The 20,642-nt window shown below is 41.1% G+C and overlaps 1 protein-coding gene and 1 pseudogene across 1 annotated transcript; one reads left to right on the top strand and one right to left on the bottom strand.

The window, feature by feature from the left end:
* The first annotated feature begins 4,922 nt into the window (after window positions 1-4,922).
* slc22a5 (solute carrier family 22 member 5) lies at window positions 4,923-10,340 on the top strand. The gene is made up of 10 exons (XM_056595005.1): window positions 4,923-5,318; window positions 5,657-5,760; window positions 6,355-6,509; window positions 6,776-6,947; window positions 7,540-7,666; window positions 8,022-8,116; window positions 8,252-8,466; window positions 8,698-8,880; window positions 9,133-9,268; window positions 9,607-10,340. The coding sequence occupies exons 1-10, from the start codon at window positions 4,923-4,925 to the stop codon at window positions 9,698-9,700; spliced, it is 1,677 nt and encodes a 558-aa protein (XP_056450980.1). The 3' UTR covers window positions 9,701-10,340.
* A 3,266-nt stretch (window positions 10,341-13,606) lies between these two features.
* Window positions 13,607-16,601, bottom strand: LOC130386082 (uncharacterized; annotated as a pseudogene).
* Between the last annotated feature and the right edge of the window lie 4,041 nt (window positions 16,602-20,642).

Raw genomic sequence — 20,642 nt, 5'->3', positions numbered from 1 at the left:
TGTTCAAACATCTTTAAGGACTTTGTCTCTAACTCCTATTTCATAAACTATCACTGAAGAACATTGGCCAGAGTTTATAGGTATACCATCACACAAACATTACTTCCCTTCTGTCCAACGTGTGGCTGACCCACACTCCCTTATTCATTATTACACTCTGTCAATGTGTAATAGAGTTAAGAGACTGGTGGGTATAATGCAAATATAAATGGTAAGGGTAGCACAATCAATTGACTACTACAACTAAACAATGCCCAACCTTAGGGGTGTGATTTGTGGGAGGTGAGTTTCATTATTTTTTACACAGTGCAGAAAAATGGAATAATACATATGCACAAGGTAAAAACATTTTCTTGTGCATATGTAAAAAATATTTGTGGAGGGACATTTTTCTTAACAAAAGCTAGGTAACAATTTCCCCGAAGAAAGTCTTGAACTGAATAAGAAATGCTGATGCTTCCATTTGCTGATCCTTTTCATCGCAAATGTTTTTTGTTTTTTAAAACTGCACTAACACATGAAGAAAACACTGATCAACTTCAGTTCATCCAAGATAAATATTAAATGAGAGAGAACGAGGGGATTACTTGAACTGGAAGACTGGAATCAGGAACCCAGTGGCCTTTGTAAATAACTGCTAACACTGTGGGCATCTAGCTAACCTAGTTAAACATTACTGATTCAGATGAGTGCATTGCAAAAACACAAAAAATGTTGCGCACACGCAAACCCTATCTCAATCAGGTTTTCTTTACTGCACTAATGCCAGTGGACAAAACCTTTTTAGAGATTTTTAGAGAGATTTTTACATATTTTTTTCAATTCTGGGCATTCTCCCCAAACCACTATTTGAACGTTCCACTCTGCTGTGAAAGCAGGTGGCGTTCTATTGGAGACGTCTGAGGGCCCTTTACCAGGCACCCAGACGTCATGACCACAGGGCACCGGCGGCGCAGTGGGATTTTTTTTAAATCTCATAGTGCTCGAATTCCAGCTGAAACAGCAGGTTCACTGGCTCTTTAAGTTCATAGCATAAACCTTTGACACGTCTAATGAAGAACCTCAGTTCCATCCATGATGATGGACACGTCGGCAGGGGCGGGGCCTTGGTGTGCTTCACTTCCACAGTTGACGGTCTTCAGGACATGCACAAAAAATAAATATTATTAATAAGGTCTTGCAATACCGGTGAATTTGAATTTTTAAAACACTCAATGGACTTGGACACAAAAAAAAAAGAGACAGTGAGAAAAACAGACAGAAAAAGTGAAGTTTCATAATAACAAAGATGTGCTAGTGGTTAAAGTTCAGTGGAATAAGTCTTTTTATGGGGAGGTTGAGGTTATCTTCGCTCCCTCCATCATCTTTCAATGTCTTTCTTCTCTCCACTCACCTGCTGATGTCTCTCTTCTGTCTTCTCCTAAACTGGGTAACCCTGCCCATTTCTTTCTGTTTCCAAAACTTTTTTGAGGGAGCCAATCACCAAGCTGGCTTTTCCCCCTGGCGCGCTATATACAGAGTCATTTGTTCAAGGCCCATTGAACACGCCTCTTGTGCAGAAGAAAATGACAGTAGCTTCCCCAGACCAACGGACAATCTACGGTTGAGCAATAGCCAGGCTACTCTTCTCCATCATCTGCTCTCTCTCTCTCTCTCTCTCTCTCTCTCTCTCTCTCTCTCTCTCTCTCTCTCTCTCTCTCTCTCTCTCTCTCTCTCAGTTCACACAGATGATGAACTGCATCATGATCATAGTACACAATTTGAAATTGTTACACAAAATGAACACATTAATTTCTTCTACTTTTATTCTATTCTATTCTTTTTCATTAGAACCCCCTCTTAACCATCCACCCCTAGCATTGCCACTGCCCACTACTCAAACTGATTGAATTACTGTATATTACTTACTTCTAAATAATACTCTTAAAAGCCAAGAAAAAACATTGTGAGTATATATTTTACAATTCAAACGATCGGTCATGTTATGCAGAAAGTAAAAAACCAAGCTAACCGCAGCCGCAGGTCTTACCCTTCTTGTGATTATCGTCATTAAGTCGCAGATATTTCCCGAGACTGGTTGGATGCTTGGATTCGATCTGTCTTCTTAAATTCATTGCCGAAGTGGCTGACGTTCCAACTTGTTTCCTCAGACCCAGAAGACAAAATTGTCTTCATATATTCATATGCATAATTGGTTTCAGCGGTAGATACGTTGTTGTTATTGTTTTAAGAAGCCATGTCGTTTGTATACGGTAGTGGTAAACAACCTTGCGCACCGAATATATGAGCACGTTCAATGAACGCCGTTCTTCAAGCGCGTTGATGTTCAACACTGCATGGGTTGTTATGATTGGTCAGCACATTGTGGCAACCCGGCCGTTGTCAATTAAGGAGATACAGAGCACCTGAGGAACAGGTGGAGAAGCAGGGCTTAAATACCCTACTCTCCACTCATTCAGGGCTCTCTCAGCCATGTGGCTCGTGCCGGGAGGGAGCCGAGTGGGAGACAGTCGCGGGAGCCACGCCGACCTCACCAACGGACCGGACCCGGAGACCCCTTACCCTTTTTGCCCCACCGTGGAAGAAACTTGAGTTACTGTATGATTTCCCCTTTCTTTTGTGAGCTGCAGTAATAAAACCGTTGCACCGCAACCGTGCTCGAGCGTTTGTTTCGGTAATCGCGGCCGCCGACGACCGGGGTTGCCACAGCATGTAGGAGGAATCCACACATTTTGGGAATCTAACCTGAAGCCTAATTCAAGAGTGCTTTACAAAATGTTTTGTTGTTTATTGTAACAAGTGATAATAAAGTCTTTATCTTTCAAAATGCGGCTTTCTTGACCTCTCTTTGTTTGTGAAAGTGTTGGGTTTTATCCACCACAGGACCTCTAAGTTCATTTTGATTTCCAAGGGGCGTTATCAAAGGGCACATACCAAAAAGTCACCCAATCCTGTTGGAAGAATAGCAACACTTCTTTCTTATCAACAAAAGCTTTACTTTGTTCTTCTTTTTGACATTTATGATGACACATAATATGACATTTCTACCACTAGGGTTTGCGTGGGGTCATGTTACTACATATATGTAAGTATTACTCCAAATAGGTTCACCCTGCACGGCTGGAGACTGGGGCCCAGAGTGGAGCCTCACCACCGGACCACTGTTACCAGCTGGAGACTGGGGCCCAGAGTGGAGCCTCACCACCGGACCACTGTTACCAGCTGGAGACTGGGGCCCAGAGTGGAGCCTCACCACCGGACCACTGTTACCAGCTGGAGACTGGGGCCCAGAGTGGAGCCTCACCACCGGACCACTGTTACCAGCTGGAGACTGGGGCCCAGAGTGGAGCCTCACCACCGGACCACTGTTACCAGCTGGAGACTGGGGCCCAGGGTGGAGCCTCACCACCGGACCGCTGTGACCAGCTGGGGTGACAAGAAACCCTGCGGAAAATAGATTTAGGATTTTACAGTATGGTGTCCTGAGGGGAAAATAATCTTGACAGTTCAGAACACAATGCTCAAACCTATGCTATAACCTTCAGGGAATTGTATACTACAAGTCTGACATTTATTTTGACATTTTTTGAGCTACATATTTTAATTTGTCAATGATTAATGATTAAGACATGCATGTTGACTGTCAAAAGATGCCAGAGTACATAAAAAAGCATAATAATAGAGCTTGTTTATAAAAAAATATTCTGGTCCCTGCAGACCTCAAATCCTAGTAACAGCCCCGATCTTGACTAGACCATGGAGGTTTTTGTGTGTTTGTCAACCCTTCGTCACTGACAAAAGTCCAACACAACTGGGATTCAGGTCTGGTGTTTCACTTATTTAGTCCAAGTCCAAGTTTACTTTCAAAACATGCCATTTTGCTTTAAAGGATCCCTGATACAAAGCAATTCAAAGCTACATACATGTTAGATATGTCCATAATAATAATGTAATTGCCACTATGAGCCAAAAGTCACATCCATAAGTCCAGGTTAGCATATTAAGGGTTAATGTAAAAAGGAAACTGAGGTTAATTGACATGACACTCCTCTTGTTTGCCTGTTGATTAACGATACATCAGTGCCTCTTAGAAATAATTGATATAATCAGTCCGTCTCCCTAATAATAAACAAGAGATTCAGCTTAAACTTTGTCCTACTTTACATTGTCGTCGTCGTCCCTCCCTCCCCACTGTTCCCACCAAACCCACAATGGTGTGGCTTAGAAAACACCGCTTTAGAAATCAGCGGCAAAGCACAGTCCTTTTAATGCTACTTAGGACCATTTAGAGTGCAGGCACGGGCCATTCTTGAGGGTATTTAGAAGCCAGGAATGTCGTCTGGAAGAAATACAGCTTGGAGCACTGCTAGTGAAGAACTGGGAGAGCAGAGGACACAGCCCTTCTTCACACATTTGGTTATTTGTTTTTTCTTGCCTATTATTTCAACCCCTCCCCCCCCCCCATCTCATCATCACTTGCTGTAAGCTTTGATCACATCTGCATCCATGAGTGATAGGCCTCTCGACCAGGGATGATTCCAGTTCAACAGCTTGCTCTTTTGTTCTCTGCAGGAGTATTAATGCTGGCAGTCTGGGGCCAGCGCTGCAGCTGTGTCCTCAGGCCACTCACAAGGGGGTCTCGTCTCCGCTCCATCAAGTCAGGAATCAGACGTTAACTTTTTTCCTTTCTTCCCTTTCTTCCTTGCCTGCTCTCTGTGTGTGTGTGCGTATACACTCTCCTCCTTACGCCCGGCGAGACTGGTAGTCTGTTCTTGAAACTTCTCCAAGGCAGGTCGGTTCTTCCCTGCCCCCCCCCCTCTTCCTACCCCACTCCCCCCCAAACCTGTTTTTTTTTTTTAAAGGTCAGGTTTATAAAGAAAGGTTAAAGTTAAATTAGGTAAAAACATAGATAAATTGAGAGAATGGGCGATTACGACAAAGACACTGCCTTCATAGGGCAATCGGGCCGTTACTTCTGGGCGGCTTTTTTCCTGCTCAACACCGTGTTCATCTCCACCGGATTCACCGGCCTCTACATCGTCTTCGTCGGGGCCGTGCCCCCGCACCACTGCCTGATTCCCCGCCAGGCCAACCTGACGGCCGAATGGCGGGCGGTCATCGTTCCCACGGAGACGGCGGCCAGCGGCGAGGAGCGGCCGAGCCGATGCAGCCGGTACAGACTGGACGTGGTCAGCAACCTGTCTGCCCTCGGCCTCATGCCCGGCAGGGACATCAACCTCACCGATGTGGCGCTTGAGGGTTGTGTGGACGGCTGGAGCTACAGCCAAGACATCTTCAAGTCCACCATTGTCACAGAGGTAAGGGCGTGCACGTGTGTGTGTGTGGGTTTGTGTGTGTTCGTGTATTTGTTTTGTAGAAATTATTTACTGTGTGTGTGTGTGAGGACACGCACGTCTGTGTACACTTTCCACACAAACGTGAGGAAAGTGTGTGTGTGTGCTTACTTGATTCTGTGTATTAATACTCTAGCATAATGAATGAGGCCAAAAATAAGTGTGGCTGTATGTGCAACACGTCTATGTGTGTCTTACAAATGGAAAAACCTATTATAATGTTTTTCAGTATGTGTAAACGATGAAGGGGAGTTAATAAGTCCTAATATTTATCTTTGAAAACGGCTGTTATTCTCTCAAAGTGGGACCTTGTCTGTGGTGATTCATGGAAAGTTCCCTTTGCATCTTCAACCCTCTTTATGGGCTTCCTGATTGGATCCCTCATATCAGGCCAGCTTTCTGACAGGTATTTCCACTTTCTCTACATACTATTCCTTTAAGCTCTTTTATTTGTCTGATCACAATTTCAAGAGATTTAAGATTTCATTATAGGTCATTAGGATTGAATCTAACAATGTACTTGAATGCTTGAGTTTGATTGTTAAATAGAAGAAACTGTTTCTGCTAATTGATTAAAGGAAAGGAAGAAAACCATCAGCCTCGTCTACTGGTTATGATGTGTTGGTGTATTAAGATCAGAAACCAACCAGCAGAACTACCCAGCAGGTAGAACTACTCAACAGGTAGTTCGGCTGGGTGCCACGATGATGATCAAGATAGAGCTGTAAATGTGCTAATGAGGACCACTGCCTTCTCTTACAGTCCACATGAATACCACAAACAAGTATTTTGATGAACCACTCTATCCTGCTCCTGCTAGTATCGGGAGTCAAACTCAGTTGTTATGGTGGACCACGTTCACATGGATGTTAATTGTTGAATAAATAAACGCAGCTGGATAGGGAATTTACAGGAAAATAATGACAGAGACGTTATGTTTGAAGTTATCCAGGTGCATTGCAAAACTTAATGTGTTTTCTTAATATTATCTATTTTCCAGATTTGGCAGGAAGAAGGTCCTTTTCGTTTGCCTTGCGGCCCAGTTTGTATTTGTTTTCCTTCAGTCTCTCTCCACGTCATGGATACTGTTCTGCATCACCTTCCTCTTCATTGGAGCTGCCCAGATAGCCCTCTATATATCTGCCTTTGTACTAGGTAAGCATATATGTCTTAGATCAAATGTGACTGAATTTACAAAACAAATCAGTGTATTGTTTACTACATCACACACGAAATTCCCTATCATTGGTGTAATCAGAGCTTATTTAGGTATTCATCACATATTTATCCTCTTCGCCACTTTATTCTACGTAGCTTTGTATTTATTGCATGAAGGAATAAGGACTAATGCACAAGCTGATTTCTTGCACATTTGTGCTTTGGCAAAAAACATTTCTAATTCGGATGGTGATCTCTCACAGGAACCGAGTTGCTGAGTAAGTCAATGCGTGTTCTTTTCACCACACTGGGGACGTTCCTCTTCTACTGCATCGGCTACATGTTGCTACCCTGGCTGGCCTACTGCTTCAGAGATTGGAGGACACTGCTGGCAGTCATCTCCTCCTTCTCTATAGCCTACATTCCTTTATGGTGGTACGTTGCACGACAGCATTTGTTAAAGCTCAGCTAAGACATATGCTCAAATAAACAGAAATAAGATAAGACAGTTCCTAAGCTTGGCGATAAGTGTTATATTAAAGGAGCCCTATTTTACCACCAGGTGTGATGTTCTTTAGCCATCACCAGCCATGTCCACATTGACCTACTTGTGACATCACAAGTAGGAGTGTCAACCCAGATGTGTGATGGCTAGATACCAGCCAATCCAGTGGACTGTATCGAGTTGGATTTTTACCAGTTGGTACAAATCCCTGGTGGTAAAATAGAGGACATTTGACATTGCACTTATTAATTATCAAAAAATATATATTCATGTTTTCTTTAACATCAGTTCATGATTAACTAAAGGCTTCTAAAAAACACGAATGTTTTGTTAATGCTTACTTCATCGTTAACTAAAGCCTTATAAATAACTTAACATTATTATGAAATGTTACCAAAAGCTTCAGTATGGTTATTTTGGTCTGAGATCACAGTACTAGATTCACACAAACAGAAAAAAGTATTGTGTCTTCCATGATGTTGAGTAATATCCCAATGCTAACCTGAATGCATAAATATACAGGTTCATTTCAGAGTCTCCAAGATGGCTAATCTCTCAGGGGAGAGTGGCAGAGGCGGAGTTCATACTGAGACGTGCTGCCAAGAAGAACAAGGTGGAAGCTCCAGAAGTCATCTTTAAAGAATCTGGGGTGAGTTGCTTATCACACGTTTATACTGTGCGCAGGATTTAACAAGGACAAATTCTGTGAAAAGACAATGGTACTGGTCCTTTTACAAACATAATTACCTGCCTACATTTATTCCTGAATTGTATGGAGATCCCCTATTTCACTGAAGCTTGGCCGTATAATCTCATGCCATTGTATTCATTTGTATGGGTTAACCTGTGTCACTGACTGCTAAAGGTACTAAATAGAATGATTAGACTTGTATGATAAAAGATTAACATTTGAATAGTAACACAGCAGAAACCAACTATCTATGTGTGAAATGGTTTATATTTTAGCCAGAAGATCACGAATAACCTTTCCCCCATGTTTTCAGTTTGGAGATGGGCAGAAAATAAAGAAATACACCATTATTGACGTACTGAAATCCAGAAAACTAAGGCTCATCACACTCTTGTGTCTAACTCTTTGGTAAGTCCATTTAAAAAATATGCCTCTCAGCCAAGATTATAAAAAGAGTTGCTACTTAAATGTACATAATTGATGTGCTGGCGTCAAGAAATCCAATACAGTAATGCAGATTGTCTTTTTTTCTCTTTTTTAAAGGATGTCTGTTAACATCGGTTACTTTGGACTGTCTCTGAACACCTCAAACCTAAGTGGTGACCCTTACATGAACTGCTTCCTGTCAGCCTGCACTGAAGTTCCTGCCCATGTCATGTCCACTCTGCTTCTGAGGAACTGTCCAAGAAGAGCCCTTCTTTCCTCTTTCCTCATCATCGGTGGTGGATTTCTACTCCTTGTCCAGTTCATCCCAGAGTGTAAGATTGGCAGTCCGTTGTTTTCAAGGAATATTTTCACAAACAACATAAAAAGACATGCATGACTCAAGAATAAGTATGTGCAGTTGTTTCATGGTTGTCCTGTAAGATTAGATACAATTTGGATTAAACTATCTATTTCAGCCTATTGACACCAGCCCTTATCTAAAATGTAAAATTTAAATAGTTTTACAGCTAGCTAAATTGCTGTATAAATATCCCACCATGCAGCTCTCCATGGTTTGACTCTGGCCATGGTTCTGACTGGGAAATTCGGTTTCACCATGGCCTTCAGCGTGGTGTACATCTACACGGCGGAGCTTTACCCGACGGTCCTGAGGAACATCGGCATCGGAATGTGTTCTTCCGCGGCACGCATCGGAAGCATCACCGCTCCGTACGTCATATATTTAGGTACGTGGCAGAGGAAGGAAACACCAAAACCCACGTTATTGTTTATTACTGCATTAGTATTACCTAATGTTAATTAACAGTTCATTATTGTACCTTTACTGTAAAGTGTTACAGGATGAACTAACTTTGTAAATACAAGGTGGGAAATGTATTCAAGGTCCATTGTTAACTTAATACAGAGAAAGGCTTTTTTTTTTTTCTTTACAAAACCACAAAGGTATTGAGTTGATCTTTATCAATTGTATTTAACAGGTACATACAGCAAGTTTCTGCCCTACATTCTCATGGGAAGCATCACAGTTGGCTCTGCAGTGGTTAATGTCTTCCTCCCAGAGACCCTCAATAAACAACTGCCAGAGACTGTAGAGGAGATGCAGGAATGTCAAGGGTAGGTCCAATTAAAACAATTCATACATGTCAATCTGAACAGGAATGAAATGACAAACTACTCTAAGAATTTAATTGCTTTCATCTGGATTAATAATGTTCATGTCTGCTCAACCTGGAAGTGTACTTTTATTACCACTCATTAAGTTTAAACTAAATTGCCCCTTGTTCCAAGAAAACCGCAGATTCATGACATACATGACAACCCATAAACAAAGAGTTTGTTTATTGGTTGTCATGCCTGAGTTGCTATCACTTACTAAGTAATATCATAGTGAATATAAGCCTTTTATGCCATTCTCCATGCTGACTGTTTTTCATTAACTCTGTTCTCAACAGGATTTGCAGGAGAAAAGGAAACAAATCAGAAGACTTGGAAAAGAAGGACAACATATCTCGACATAACTACACGAGTGAGCGAGTGCAAGAGTGAAAAAGAGAGTGAGAGGTAGAACGAGCAAGAGAGAAAAGGAGGGAAATTCCAACTATGCAGAGTAGTCTTTATGAATGAGGGTAGTGGAGATTACAAGTGTTGTTTTTTTAATCTCCAAGCATTTGTACAGTATGACCATAGTTTCAAACTTCGTACTGCCAAGGTAGCATAATACATATGCATACATAATGCTACCTCTGTAAATAAGTAACATTGCAAGAGGATGTTAGAAAGACAGGCAAAGGTTTAAAAAAATAGGAAACGACAATGAAGTAACAAACAACATCATCCATGTCGTCCTTTTATAAACCTTAATGACTCTGGGTTCCAGATGGCAGATCAGAATCCCCTTTCTCCAGTTAAAACATTACCAATCTTTACTTGAAGAACCGTTTATGGATGACAGCAACCATACATGAAAATCATTCACATAGAACACACAAAATAAAAACGATGCTATAACTGTACAGGAAAAGTTCCAAACAGTGACCACCCTTGATCAAAAACTTGAGTCAATAACAAAATATAATCTTCCCTTGTTAGATTTTTTTGTTATGATCGTGTACTGTTTTTTCATGACTATATTGTATAATGTTGCACTTGTGGGAATACAATAAATATCACACATTTACTTGAATCATCTCACTCCTGAAAGGCAAACGTATATCAAATCAAAGAACAAACCAAACTGATGGCAGGCCAGACCGAACATAAGTTGTGCGGCACACAAAAATGCAAATATAAATAAAAATGCAAATACAAAAACTCACCCACAAGAAAAGTTCTGAGCACCATACTATTTCCTTTTTGCTATATATGCATAGCTGTGTCTCAGTCCAAAACACAGGTTGGCTATGTGGGTCAAAGGTTTCTCCAAAAGCAAATTAAAGCCCAGCTCATACAACACAGGTCCTTCATCAACCCAAAAGTGCTAAACCGGCAAAGCTGTAAAAAAGAAAAAGATTGACCAAAACAAACAGAACAAAAAAAGAACAAACAATAATGAGAATAATCTATATAAACTGAATTAACAATTAGTGTGGCTGGATAATTTAGACCAATAAGTAAATCGTGGGATCTGTGTTTTACACAAACCCTCCCCGTAAGCGAACAAGATGAAGGGTAATTATTTATTGCTTTGTTATTTGAAACAAAGCAGGGTTTAGCGTTTGGTTTAACCACTCACCCGGCTATTAGATGGTGGATGGTGAGTTGTACTTCAGATTCCCTTCATGCCAAGCCCCCTGTCCAACTATTTCATTAGGCCGTAAAGTTGGTCCCCTGTTCCGTGGGAATCTTTTCTGGGATTCCTACTGTTGGACAAGCTATACAATTATGTGCCCGTATTGTCAACGTATGGCTGCGTCCGCCTTTCATCAAAAAGTAACTGCCCATCTGGGCCCCACTTGGCAGGGGATGCTCCCAGCTGGCAAGCCCCAAGCAGCAGGTGCAGTCCTCAATGATCTTGTGTGTTACCACTTTATACTACATGCACACATTTGAACAATTGGCCCTTTTAGACTGAAAAAAATAATTTGTATAAACATAACAAATAAAAACAAGAAAATTTGTTAGATATTCATTTGAAAGAGTAAATACATTCTTTCTTTGTGCCAAAGTTACATAGTATAAGAATATTATAAAAGGTTATATATTGCCATGCAGAGTAAAAATGTGTGGACACTGGTAATATAGTTACATTACATAACCCTTCAAAACTTGCTAGAATATTTATGACGGAATATATTTTCTCTATTCCATAATGATGAATAATTCATTCTAACAATAAAAAGGGTTAAGGTTATGAGGACTTACGATGAAAACACTTTGTTCCTTGTGTCTTGGGGATTCTCTCAACCAAGGATTTCCTTAATACTGGCAATCAGTATTCTCCTGAATGGATTCACATGTATTTATGAAGTGTTTGTGGTGGACACGTCATCCCACCACAGCCCTATTACCGACAACATTGACCTCAGCAAGTGTGGCGAAAAGGAAGCCATACCGTTTAAGAGAGTGGATGGCATGTCCAAGCTTAGCCCTTGCACAAGGCCGAACCTTGAGGTGCTAAGGAGCTACTCTGAAAGTGGTATGCTGCCAAATGTAAATGTTAACATTATATACAATCCTCGGGAGAGCTGTCTTCGTGTACGGACGTACACCAAATCTACAAGTCCTGTTGTTACATAGGGGAGAATTAGGTTTGTTTTTCTGTGGAGCTTAGGGGAGGGCTTCGTATTTAGTATGAATAATGTACAAAACAGGCATCCATACGTAGAGATATAAATACATATATATACTGTTTGTGTAAGCCATTGTACATATTTTGTTCATAGTGGGACCTTGTACGTGACAATGCATACAAAACTAACTGGCAGGAACTGTTAACTCATCACTTCTACAAGGATGGCTGATAAATCATTAGTGGGGACGTTTTTTCATGGTTAGAGCATGAACCGAAGAGTCCCAGTAACATTAAGTGTAAGCAAAGTGGATGATTGAGTCCCTCAGAGTTAGTAACAATAATAGTGTTCTGTCCACCGTGACTTGCTGTGTCCTACTACCCATCACTAACCTGATGAACTTGGCTCGCTGGGTATGGATTTGGGAGGGGTTTTTTCATAAAAATTAAACTTCAACAGCAGTTCGAAAGAAAGGACATGTGAGTTGGTTGATAAGTGGTTGTAAAACAGCATGCTCTGTGTATGTGTGTGTGTGTGTGTGTGTGTGTGTGTGCGCGTGTGTGTGTGTGTGTGTGTGTGTGTGTGTGTGTGTGTGTGTGTGTGTGTGTGTGTGTGTGTGTGTGTGTGTGTGTGTGTGTGTGTGTGTTTGTGTGTGTGTGTGTGTGTGTGTGTGTGTGTGTGTGTGTGTGTGCCTGTCTCTCCCCCAATGTCTCTCTCTGTTTGTCTGTCTCTCTCTCTCTCTTTTTTTCTTTTTCTCATTGTGGCAGGAGCAGACATTTACACTTTTATTTCCCCTAAACAAAAAAGGAAGCTTTTTGTTATTAAAGCCATGAATCCTGGAAAACGTATTCAACATTTTTGAAATACCTATCTCTTATGTGTTTATATTTGGACATGAACATAGGAAATGTATTTGTTTCAATGCCCAGGTGGCAGTGTGTACAGACACGTTCCTCTCTTGGTTTCCACAGTTTTAAAAAGTGGTCTTTCTATTTCCAGTTCATGGTCACTGATTCGGTATTTTGTTAACATTTGTTTTTCTTTTAGATTTTTTTGTTTTGAGACACTCTGCCAATTGTGTCTCTCTGGTCAGGGCCTGATAATGTTAGATCACCAGGAAAATTATTATATCAGTAGCTTTTGTTCACTGACCTCTGTCCATAAGATGAATGAATAAAGAAATGTTCTTTATATTAAAAGTTTGATTCATTTTGATTATGCATATTTATTCTGGCAGAATTTAGCATTATGACCAACTTGAATTGGTTACCGTAGTCCCTAAATGTATGTAGAAATGTAGGAAATGGTATCCAAATCGCATTTTTTTTTCGGATGGAGGGATTGTACTTCGTCACCCGAGGTTAATGAACTCCACCGAGTGGGTGGATGACATGCGGCGGTGGCCTCAGGTGTCATATGGGGATCTTTTTTATTATTTAGTGCTGTCGATGGGTCGGCCATGAAAAAAATTCAAGAGCACCTAACTACTTATACATATTTTAACTGCTATTTGTTTGGCTATTGTTTTTAATGTAATTAGTTTTTAGTGTTATGTCAAAGCATTAACTCAATCATTAAAGGATTTTGCAAATGCCTCGTGTCAAGTTTATTTTATTGCCTCTCTGTGACAAAGACATCACGTTTGTGCATAAAAATACAGATATAAGTTAAAGTTTGGCATAGATTTGTAAAAATGAACAATATAAACAATAGAAACAACATTTTAACCATGTAACCATAGCAACTGATTGAACATCTTATTCCTCATCTTCTTGTACAATGTCCCCAAGAAGATAGACCTGCAGACTCTCAGAATCGTGTCAATTTCGGGGCAAGGTTAATTGGCACTGTTTAAGTGACTATTCTGTAGTTCTTCAGGCGGCGTATGACCCTCTCGTGGCTATGCGCCTCGTGTTGGTGGTGTCTTCTTCAGACAAGGGAAGGCCTCTTCTGGTGAAAGCTGGCAGGACGAGCTTGACTTTACGTTCAATCAGAAGATCTTGGATAACAACTCCTCGGTCAGCCATCACCTCATCACCTGGATGCAGATACTCCAGAAACCCTGAGTTGGCTGTGATGAACTTGTCACTGCATCTCCCACCATATGCTGGAGAGATGAACGTAATCAAACCACATGGTGCAATAGCTATGAGGAACTTGATTGTATTATGTCCATAGTAATGACTGTAAGACTCGCCTCAAGTCCAGATTGTGAGCCTTCTGAAGAGGGGTCTCAGAACAGTCGATTACGCATGTGGTTAATGGATAATGTTCCTTGAAGCTCTGTGGCATCGTTGCCTGGATCGTCTCCCTGGGCAGCCATGGAACATAGCACCTCATCTTCTCCTCCATGAAGTCCAGCCACTGAGAGATTATCCTACTGACCACAGGCTTGAGACACTCTGAACCTCTCTGCGATGTCGTCCTGCAATAGGTTCAGCCGGAGCTCCATCAGGGTCATCAACAGTTGATCCTTGGGATGTAGCTGAGAGATGCTGGATCCTTCTTTCAGGTCATCGGATAAAGATTCAAAGGCATCCACTGACAACCCAGTGTACAGTAGACACAGCAGATCATTCCGGAGAAGTTCGGTGTGTACAAGATGTTGTTCAGGACACTGTGATGCCTGGTCATGGAGGAGAGGACAATGGAGTGAGTCACTGACAGCATGGATGTGATCTTCCATGAATGTATACTTCCCCTGTGTAGAAGCATCACGGTGTGTCAACGCATCAGTCTCCTGGATTGCAGAGCTGGTTGAGGGTTCTGTAGAAATAACAGCATCATACATCAGTAAGTTATCAACGATAAGGTTAATCATTTTGCTGCCTTTCAACATAACCAGTCCCGGACATCAAATTAGAAAGCCTCGGACTGATCTTATCTTGTAATGCTGTTCATTTATTGAGGTCAAGCCAAGGCATAGTTATTGGTATATGCTGATCATACTCATTAGACGCTAGCTGGCTAACGACTAGCGAAATTGACAGCTGTTAGTGCTAAAATGTTATCTTATCTTGGAGCCTCACAAGCATCCGACAAGCTTTTTTCACCTGAGGAATAACATAGCCCAACCATTTCTCGGGTATGGGTGTTGGTCTGATGGTCTGCCGTCAACAAAAAGAAAAGAACAGAGTAGGGTTTTTTCGGAGGGTTCTTCAAATTTAGCGCCTTTAGCCACATACGCCGGTCCTCATCGCTGGATGGCGGAGGATGAAGATTGAAGGTTGCCCCACAACATTCTGCCCTGGTTTTCCCGTGTACAACATAGTATTGTTGCAAGGACACCCGTCTTTTTTTCCAGTTGTTATGGCAGCCCCGCACCGTGCGTTGCCACAGTCACCTTGAAAAAGTAATCTGATTACGATTACTAGTTACTCCTTAAAATAGTAATTTAGTTACTTTACTGATTACTTGATTTTAAAAGTAACTAAGTTAGATTACAAGTTACTTTATTAGTTGCATTTAGCTGCGACAACACCCCTGCTGCCTCAAAATGAAAGGATTACAACCGGTTTTGCCAATACTAACGTTATTGGAAGTGCAACGTCAACAATTTATCTCCTGACAATATAAATAGATGTTTTTCATAAAAAATAAAATAGAGTATTTTCTGACTTCAGAACATAAATACTTACTTAAAAAAAATAGATAGTCTTTTCTGAATTCTCAACATAAATCCTTGCTTTTCTACAATACAAAATAAAGACAGTCTTTCTGGACCTGACATATTCTTAACATGTTTTATGAACATTGAACATGTTTTATGAACATTGAACAATGATACTTGGTATCATGTCTACTTTTGTTACTTTGGCTTATGAGTTAAACAGTGGAGTGGGGCGGGTAAACCAGTGGTTGTACCTCATTAACAGAAGCTTCTCAAACCTCTTGTCAGAAAGTCTATTTCTTCTAGGCGTGAGCACCAAACCTCCCAGACTGAAAAGCCTATCCACAGGAGCACTTGATGGGGTTGGAGAGTTATACTTCAAGAAAATCATCTTTATTTTTGAAAACTGATGCAGAATCTGAAGGTCATAGGCTGACCTCAGGTAGTCCATGACTTCCTTTTCTACAGAGTAGGTCTCCTCTGTCTCTGCCTCAAAATTGAAAAAGTCCATCTCACCTTGGCTGGCAGATGTGGCGGGCACACTGGCAGGGCTCTGTGCTGCAGGAGCGGTTTTGTGGCACTCTGCTGTCAGAAGCTCTTTTACTCTCTCCCTCCTACCTGCATCTCTCAGCCATCGGAGTTTGAATTTTGGACAACTGGCAGCTGCGAGAAGGGCATCTTTGTCGTCCAACACACCGGCAAAACGAGTCTGGATAGCCTGAAAAATATAATTTATATGTTTATGCCTACAAGACCTACTATTTATTATGTAATTGAATAACTTGCAAACCATGCCCAATGTGGGATCAATATTATGGATTTAATTTGTTTTAGGTTACTTACTGGCATTTTGTATTTGTTTTAATCTTTTTTTGTAATGATATTGAATATTCTGTTCCATGTTTATGAATAGTGTGATGATGCAAGACATTTTAACTGGCTTAAAGATGGAACATACCTGCACTATGGCATTTGGAAGGCCTGCAGTCATCCTGGAGAGGGCATCTTTCGCCAGGGTCTTCTGCATCAGAACTTCTAGTGTGGGTAGTAAAGTCCCATAAGGACAGTCGCATTGTAAAATGTCCACGGCTGCAGTCAGGGGCTTCATGGCGGTGCAGTACTCATGCAGGAACTGGTACTCTTTGTCTTTGAAGCACGGAACTCCCAGCTTGGTGCACAGTTCAGCTCATTATGGGGATTTCTGCAATTCTCTTTACAGCAGGGGTCTCAAACTCGCAGCCCGGGGGCCAATTGAGGCCCGCGGGATGATATTTTGTGGCCCCCTACTTGACATCAAAGTTTAGTGTTAGTGCGGCCCGCGCGTTGTTGTCAAACGCACATTTTTTGCGGAGTTGCTTGCCACGCTTTTTTTATCACTTGTGATAGGGTAAGCAGTTGGGACAGTCCCAATTTTGAGTTGCGTGTCCTGAGTCAGCTTAGGTGAACTCTGAACAAATGAGTCTTTTGCGGAAGCTGATGAGAGACCCTGACATCAGCAGCGAGCTCGTTCGTTTCACCACTGCGATGCTAAAACAGAGAAGAATTGGGACTTTGATGATCAATCTTTTTCGAAAAACATGTTTTATTCGCAATGTAATTTAAAAGCACTACACTCCTCCCCCCAATTCTAAAGTTAACACGACGTCTTTCATTTCTGGAGCTCGCTGTTACCATGGAAACGTTTACCGCACCCACGAAAGTCAAGTTGATATCGATGGCCGTTTCTCAATTCGCGTACTTGTGCGTGCTCGTGTGCTCGTGGACTCGTGAAACGTCATCAGTCGTTGCCCGAGCACTGTTCCAATTCGAAGTACGCATCAAGCGAGTACTGTCGTAAAACCCGGAAGTGTTCTTGATGCGTGCTCGATCTCGCCGTTTCACCGAGCAAGCATCGGAGGTGGCTCGTGTGTACTTGCAACCACTATAAATCCCAGGATACATTTCGCACTCGCAGCAGTACGATTGCGGACAATATGGAGAAGACGCACAACTGTAGCTTAAGTAACTCTTAACTTATATATATATTTATATAATATATAATATAATAATAATAATAATAATAATAATAATAAGATAAGATAATATATAAATATATATATATAAAGTCGTGTGTGTATAGCTTATAGGCTACACATGACAGGACACGCTTATCTTTTCAATTTTTATTCATTTAGAATATTTACATACTATTTGAAAATGAAAGAGGCTGGGATTTTGTTTTATATAATTTGTTTATATTGTTCAGTAGTATATGCCTAAATGAGGCCGTAGCACAGTTAACGGACGAGCAGAGGTGTTGACGTCATCGAGTCCGCTGCTCTTGAAGTACGGACTTGCCAAGTACGTACTTGCAAGTCATCGAGTCCGTAGTACGCGTGCTAGGAATTGAGAAACGGTATGTCTTCTGCCACTGAACACGATCGTTTAATGGAAAGTTGTTAATCAGGCACCTGTTTATCTATGGCGCTGTACTTACCACAAGATGGCGCTAAGGATGTGATGGTAGTAAGACAATTTGAATATTTATAATAAAAACCAACCAGGAAAAAATTAGGACACCAATTGTATTACAATTTACTTAAGCTGATTATCGTTTTGCATTTTCGAATAAATCCTTAAATATGGAATCCTTTCATTCTTTACAGAATGACATCTTTACAATTTATTCTGTGGAATGTATTCTGATTGGTCATGAAAAAAGTTGTTATTTTATTTACTCTATTGTAATATAAAAATGAATCGATTGAGTGCTCGTGGAGAAATCTGTCAAGAACATGTTGTCGTTTTCACGGATTTATGGCTTATCCTCTCAAATACACAGGGTGTCGCCAAAACCTTTGAAATAGGGTATCACATGAGTTTTCACAAATGATTTCCGTTTCTGTAGGTACGATTTGAGGGTTGTAAACAGTTAACAGAAGATAGCAAAATATTAATAAAAAAAGGCGACCAAGATTGACAGGCGCGATGGAACCCCCAAACCAATGCATGTAACAGATTACCTGATTAGTCAGAAAATCTGATGTCGTGTTTTTTTTTTTTTTACATAGGATTACATTGGAAAGTGTTTCTTGATAAACACTATGATACAGATCCAACTCATATGTCTTCAAGAACCAACTTATAGTAATTTGCAACTATAAGTTTTCTGGAAAAGTTTGGCTAAATTATTTAAATAATTTGGGTCATATTAATACTATTTTCAGTCCGATTTTGTGTTTTTAATAGTTTGTAACATTAGAAGTGGGAGGAGTGTCCATGCACATGTATAATAAATCCAGTCCCCTCCCTGGGTTAATCTGCCCCTTTGGGGACACTGATCGCTTGTTTTGATTCACCTCCCATTTGGGGGTAAATAGGGTTTTATAAATACTGTTTTATGCTAATCTTGGTTAGTTCAGCATCCATTCCCATTCATAAGGAATCCCAAACCGGAGCTAAGGGGAAACAGATCCCACCTGAAAGCCCCCTGAATACATACAGTTACAACAATAGTGCAATGTGTGAACCGTATATGCACAAATTACAACAAATACATAACTTATCTTATTTGCATCCATACAGTCCTGTGTTCATTTATAGGGTCATCTGCTATGGAGGTCAAACGACAGGCTGCCCACCCTTGAGAATAATGGTGAGATGCCACAATCAAACACAAAGGTTCCCCATCTGTCAGTTCACATTAGGGTTGCATGTTCCAGTGATCTGATATGGAACGGTTTTGGGACCACAAATAAAAAATTGCAATTTGAAAAGAATTAGCTGAGAAGCATGTAGCAATATGTAGCCATGGAAAAAGTTATTTGCGATACTGCTTATAATGTAATAATGGCCAACGTAAGGTGTTCACTGAGCAAACTTGGTGAAGCGGTTGGGGAGCTATTAAACTGGTAATCTGTGTGCGTGTGTGTGTGTGTGTGTGTGTGTGTGTGTTTGTATTTCTATGTTTGTCCTTCAAATAACTGCATTCATGCTATTCATGCTATTCATGCTAGCCTGCTATCTGCAATCTTTATTATCAATTGGGCAAAGATCAAGGCTTATTGGGTGAAGAGTTTATTATATTTGTCATATCATGTGCCAGGAGTGGTAGTCAAGGGCAACGGACAATGCCTGGTTTTTGAGCTAGCTCAACATTGCAAGATGAGGAAAGTTAAAGTTGAATATGGTGGCTTTTATAGTTATAGGTGCTATAAACGCACGCACGCACGCACGCACGCACGCACGCACGCACGCACGCACGCACGCACGCACACACACACACGCACACACACACACACACACACACACACACACACACACACACACACACACACACACACACACACACACACACACGCACACACACACACACACACACACACAAGTTGCATATTGTTTTTTTTCATTGAACAACATGTTCATTTTCAGGAGGGTATGAGCTGATGGCCATGACCTTAAACATATCACACATCCACACACACATAACCATCGGCATCCCCCTCTCACTCTCTCTTCTTTTAGAGAGCTTTGCTTTAGGAAACATGTGGCAGAGTGGAGTAATTTGGTTAAGACTGCAGCAGCGGTCATATGGGTTGGTCTGGATTAGTAAGAGAATGGCTCTATTTACACTTGCCTCACTGCCCTACTGCAGCTGCAGTTCTCCATTCAGGCTGTCTGCTTCATTTGGATTGTTCCTGTTGTGGCCTGTCAGACGTCCGGATGAGAGGGTGGAACAGCATCGTAGTGCTAATGTATTGACCCACAGTGGCAAGGGTTAGGGGCCATCAGTTAAAGGAGTGTTCCACCACTCTAAGTGAATATGTGTAAGTGGGGGAGCCATGCTGATTTGAGTTCTGATGTTTACATATTGCATATGTTTAGTAGTTATAGTTATATTTCTCAACCTTTGGATAGCAACATGCCATCTCATTATTCCATGCTTGCTCGTGCAGTACATGTTTGTTTAGGTGGCCGGCATTACATCGTTGCCATATCAGCAACAAAAGCCCAACATGGCAATGACGTTATGCTATAATAAACACACTCCCAGACCTTCATTCTGAATTCTTATAGCACATTCATGGTAAGCAATAGTTTAGAATGGCGACTGCCTGTTTTATGTCAACAGGATGGTTTGTATCCCTTCATGGACTGGTTTGTATCGTCT

This window comes from Gadus chalcogrammus, chromosome 7 (assembly GCF_026213295.1).
Source record: "Gadus chalcogrammus isolate NIFS_2021 chromosome 7, NIFS_Gcha_1.0, whole genome shotgun sequence".
Taxonomy (NCBI): domain Eukaryota; kingdom Metazoa; phylum Chordata; class Actinopteri; order Gadiformes; family Gadidae; genus Gadus; species Gadus chalcogrammus.
Note: the sequence above shows the minus strand (reverse complement) of the source record. Positions and strands in the feature narration are given on the sequence as shown.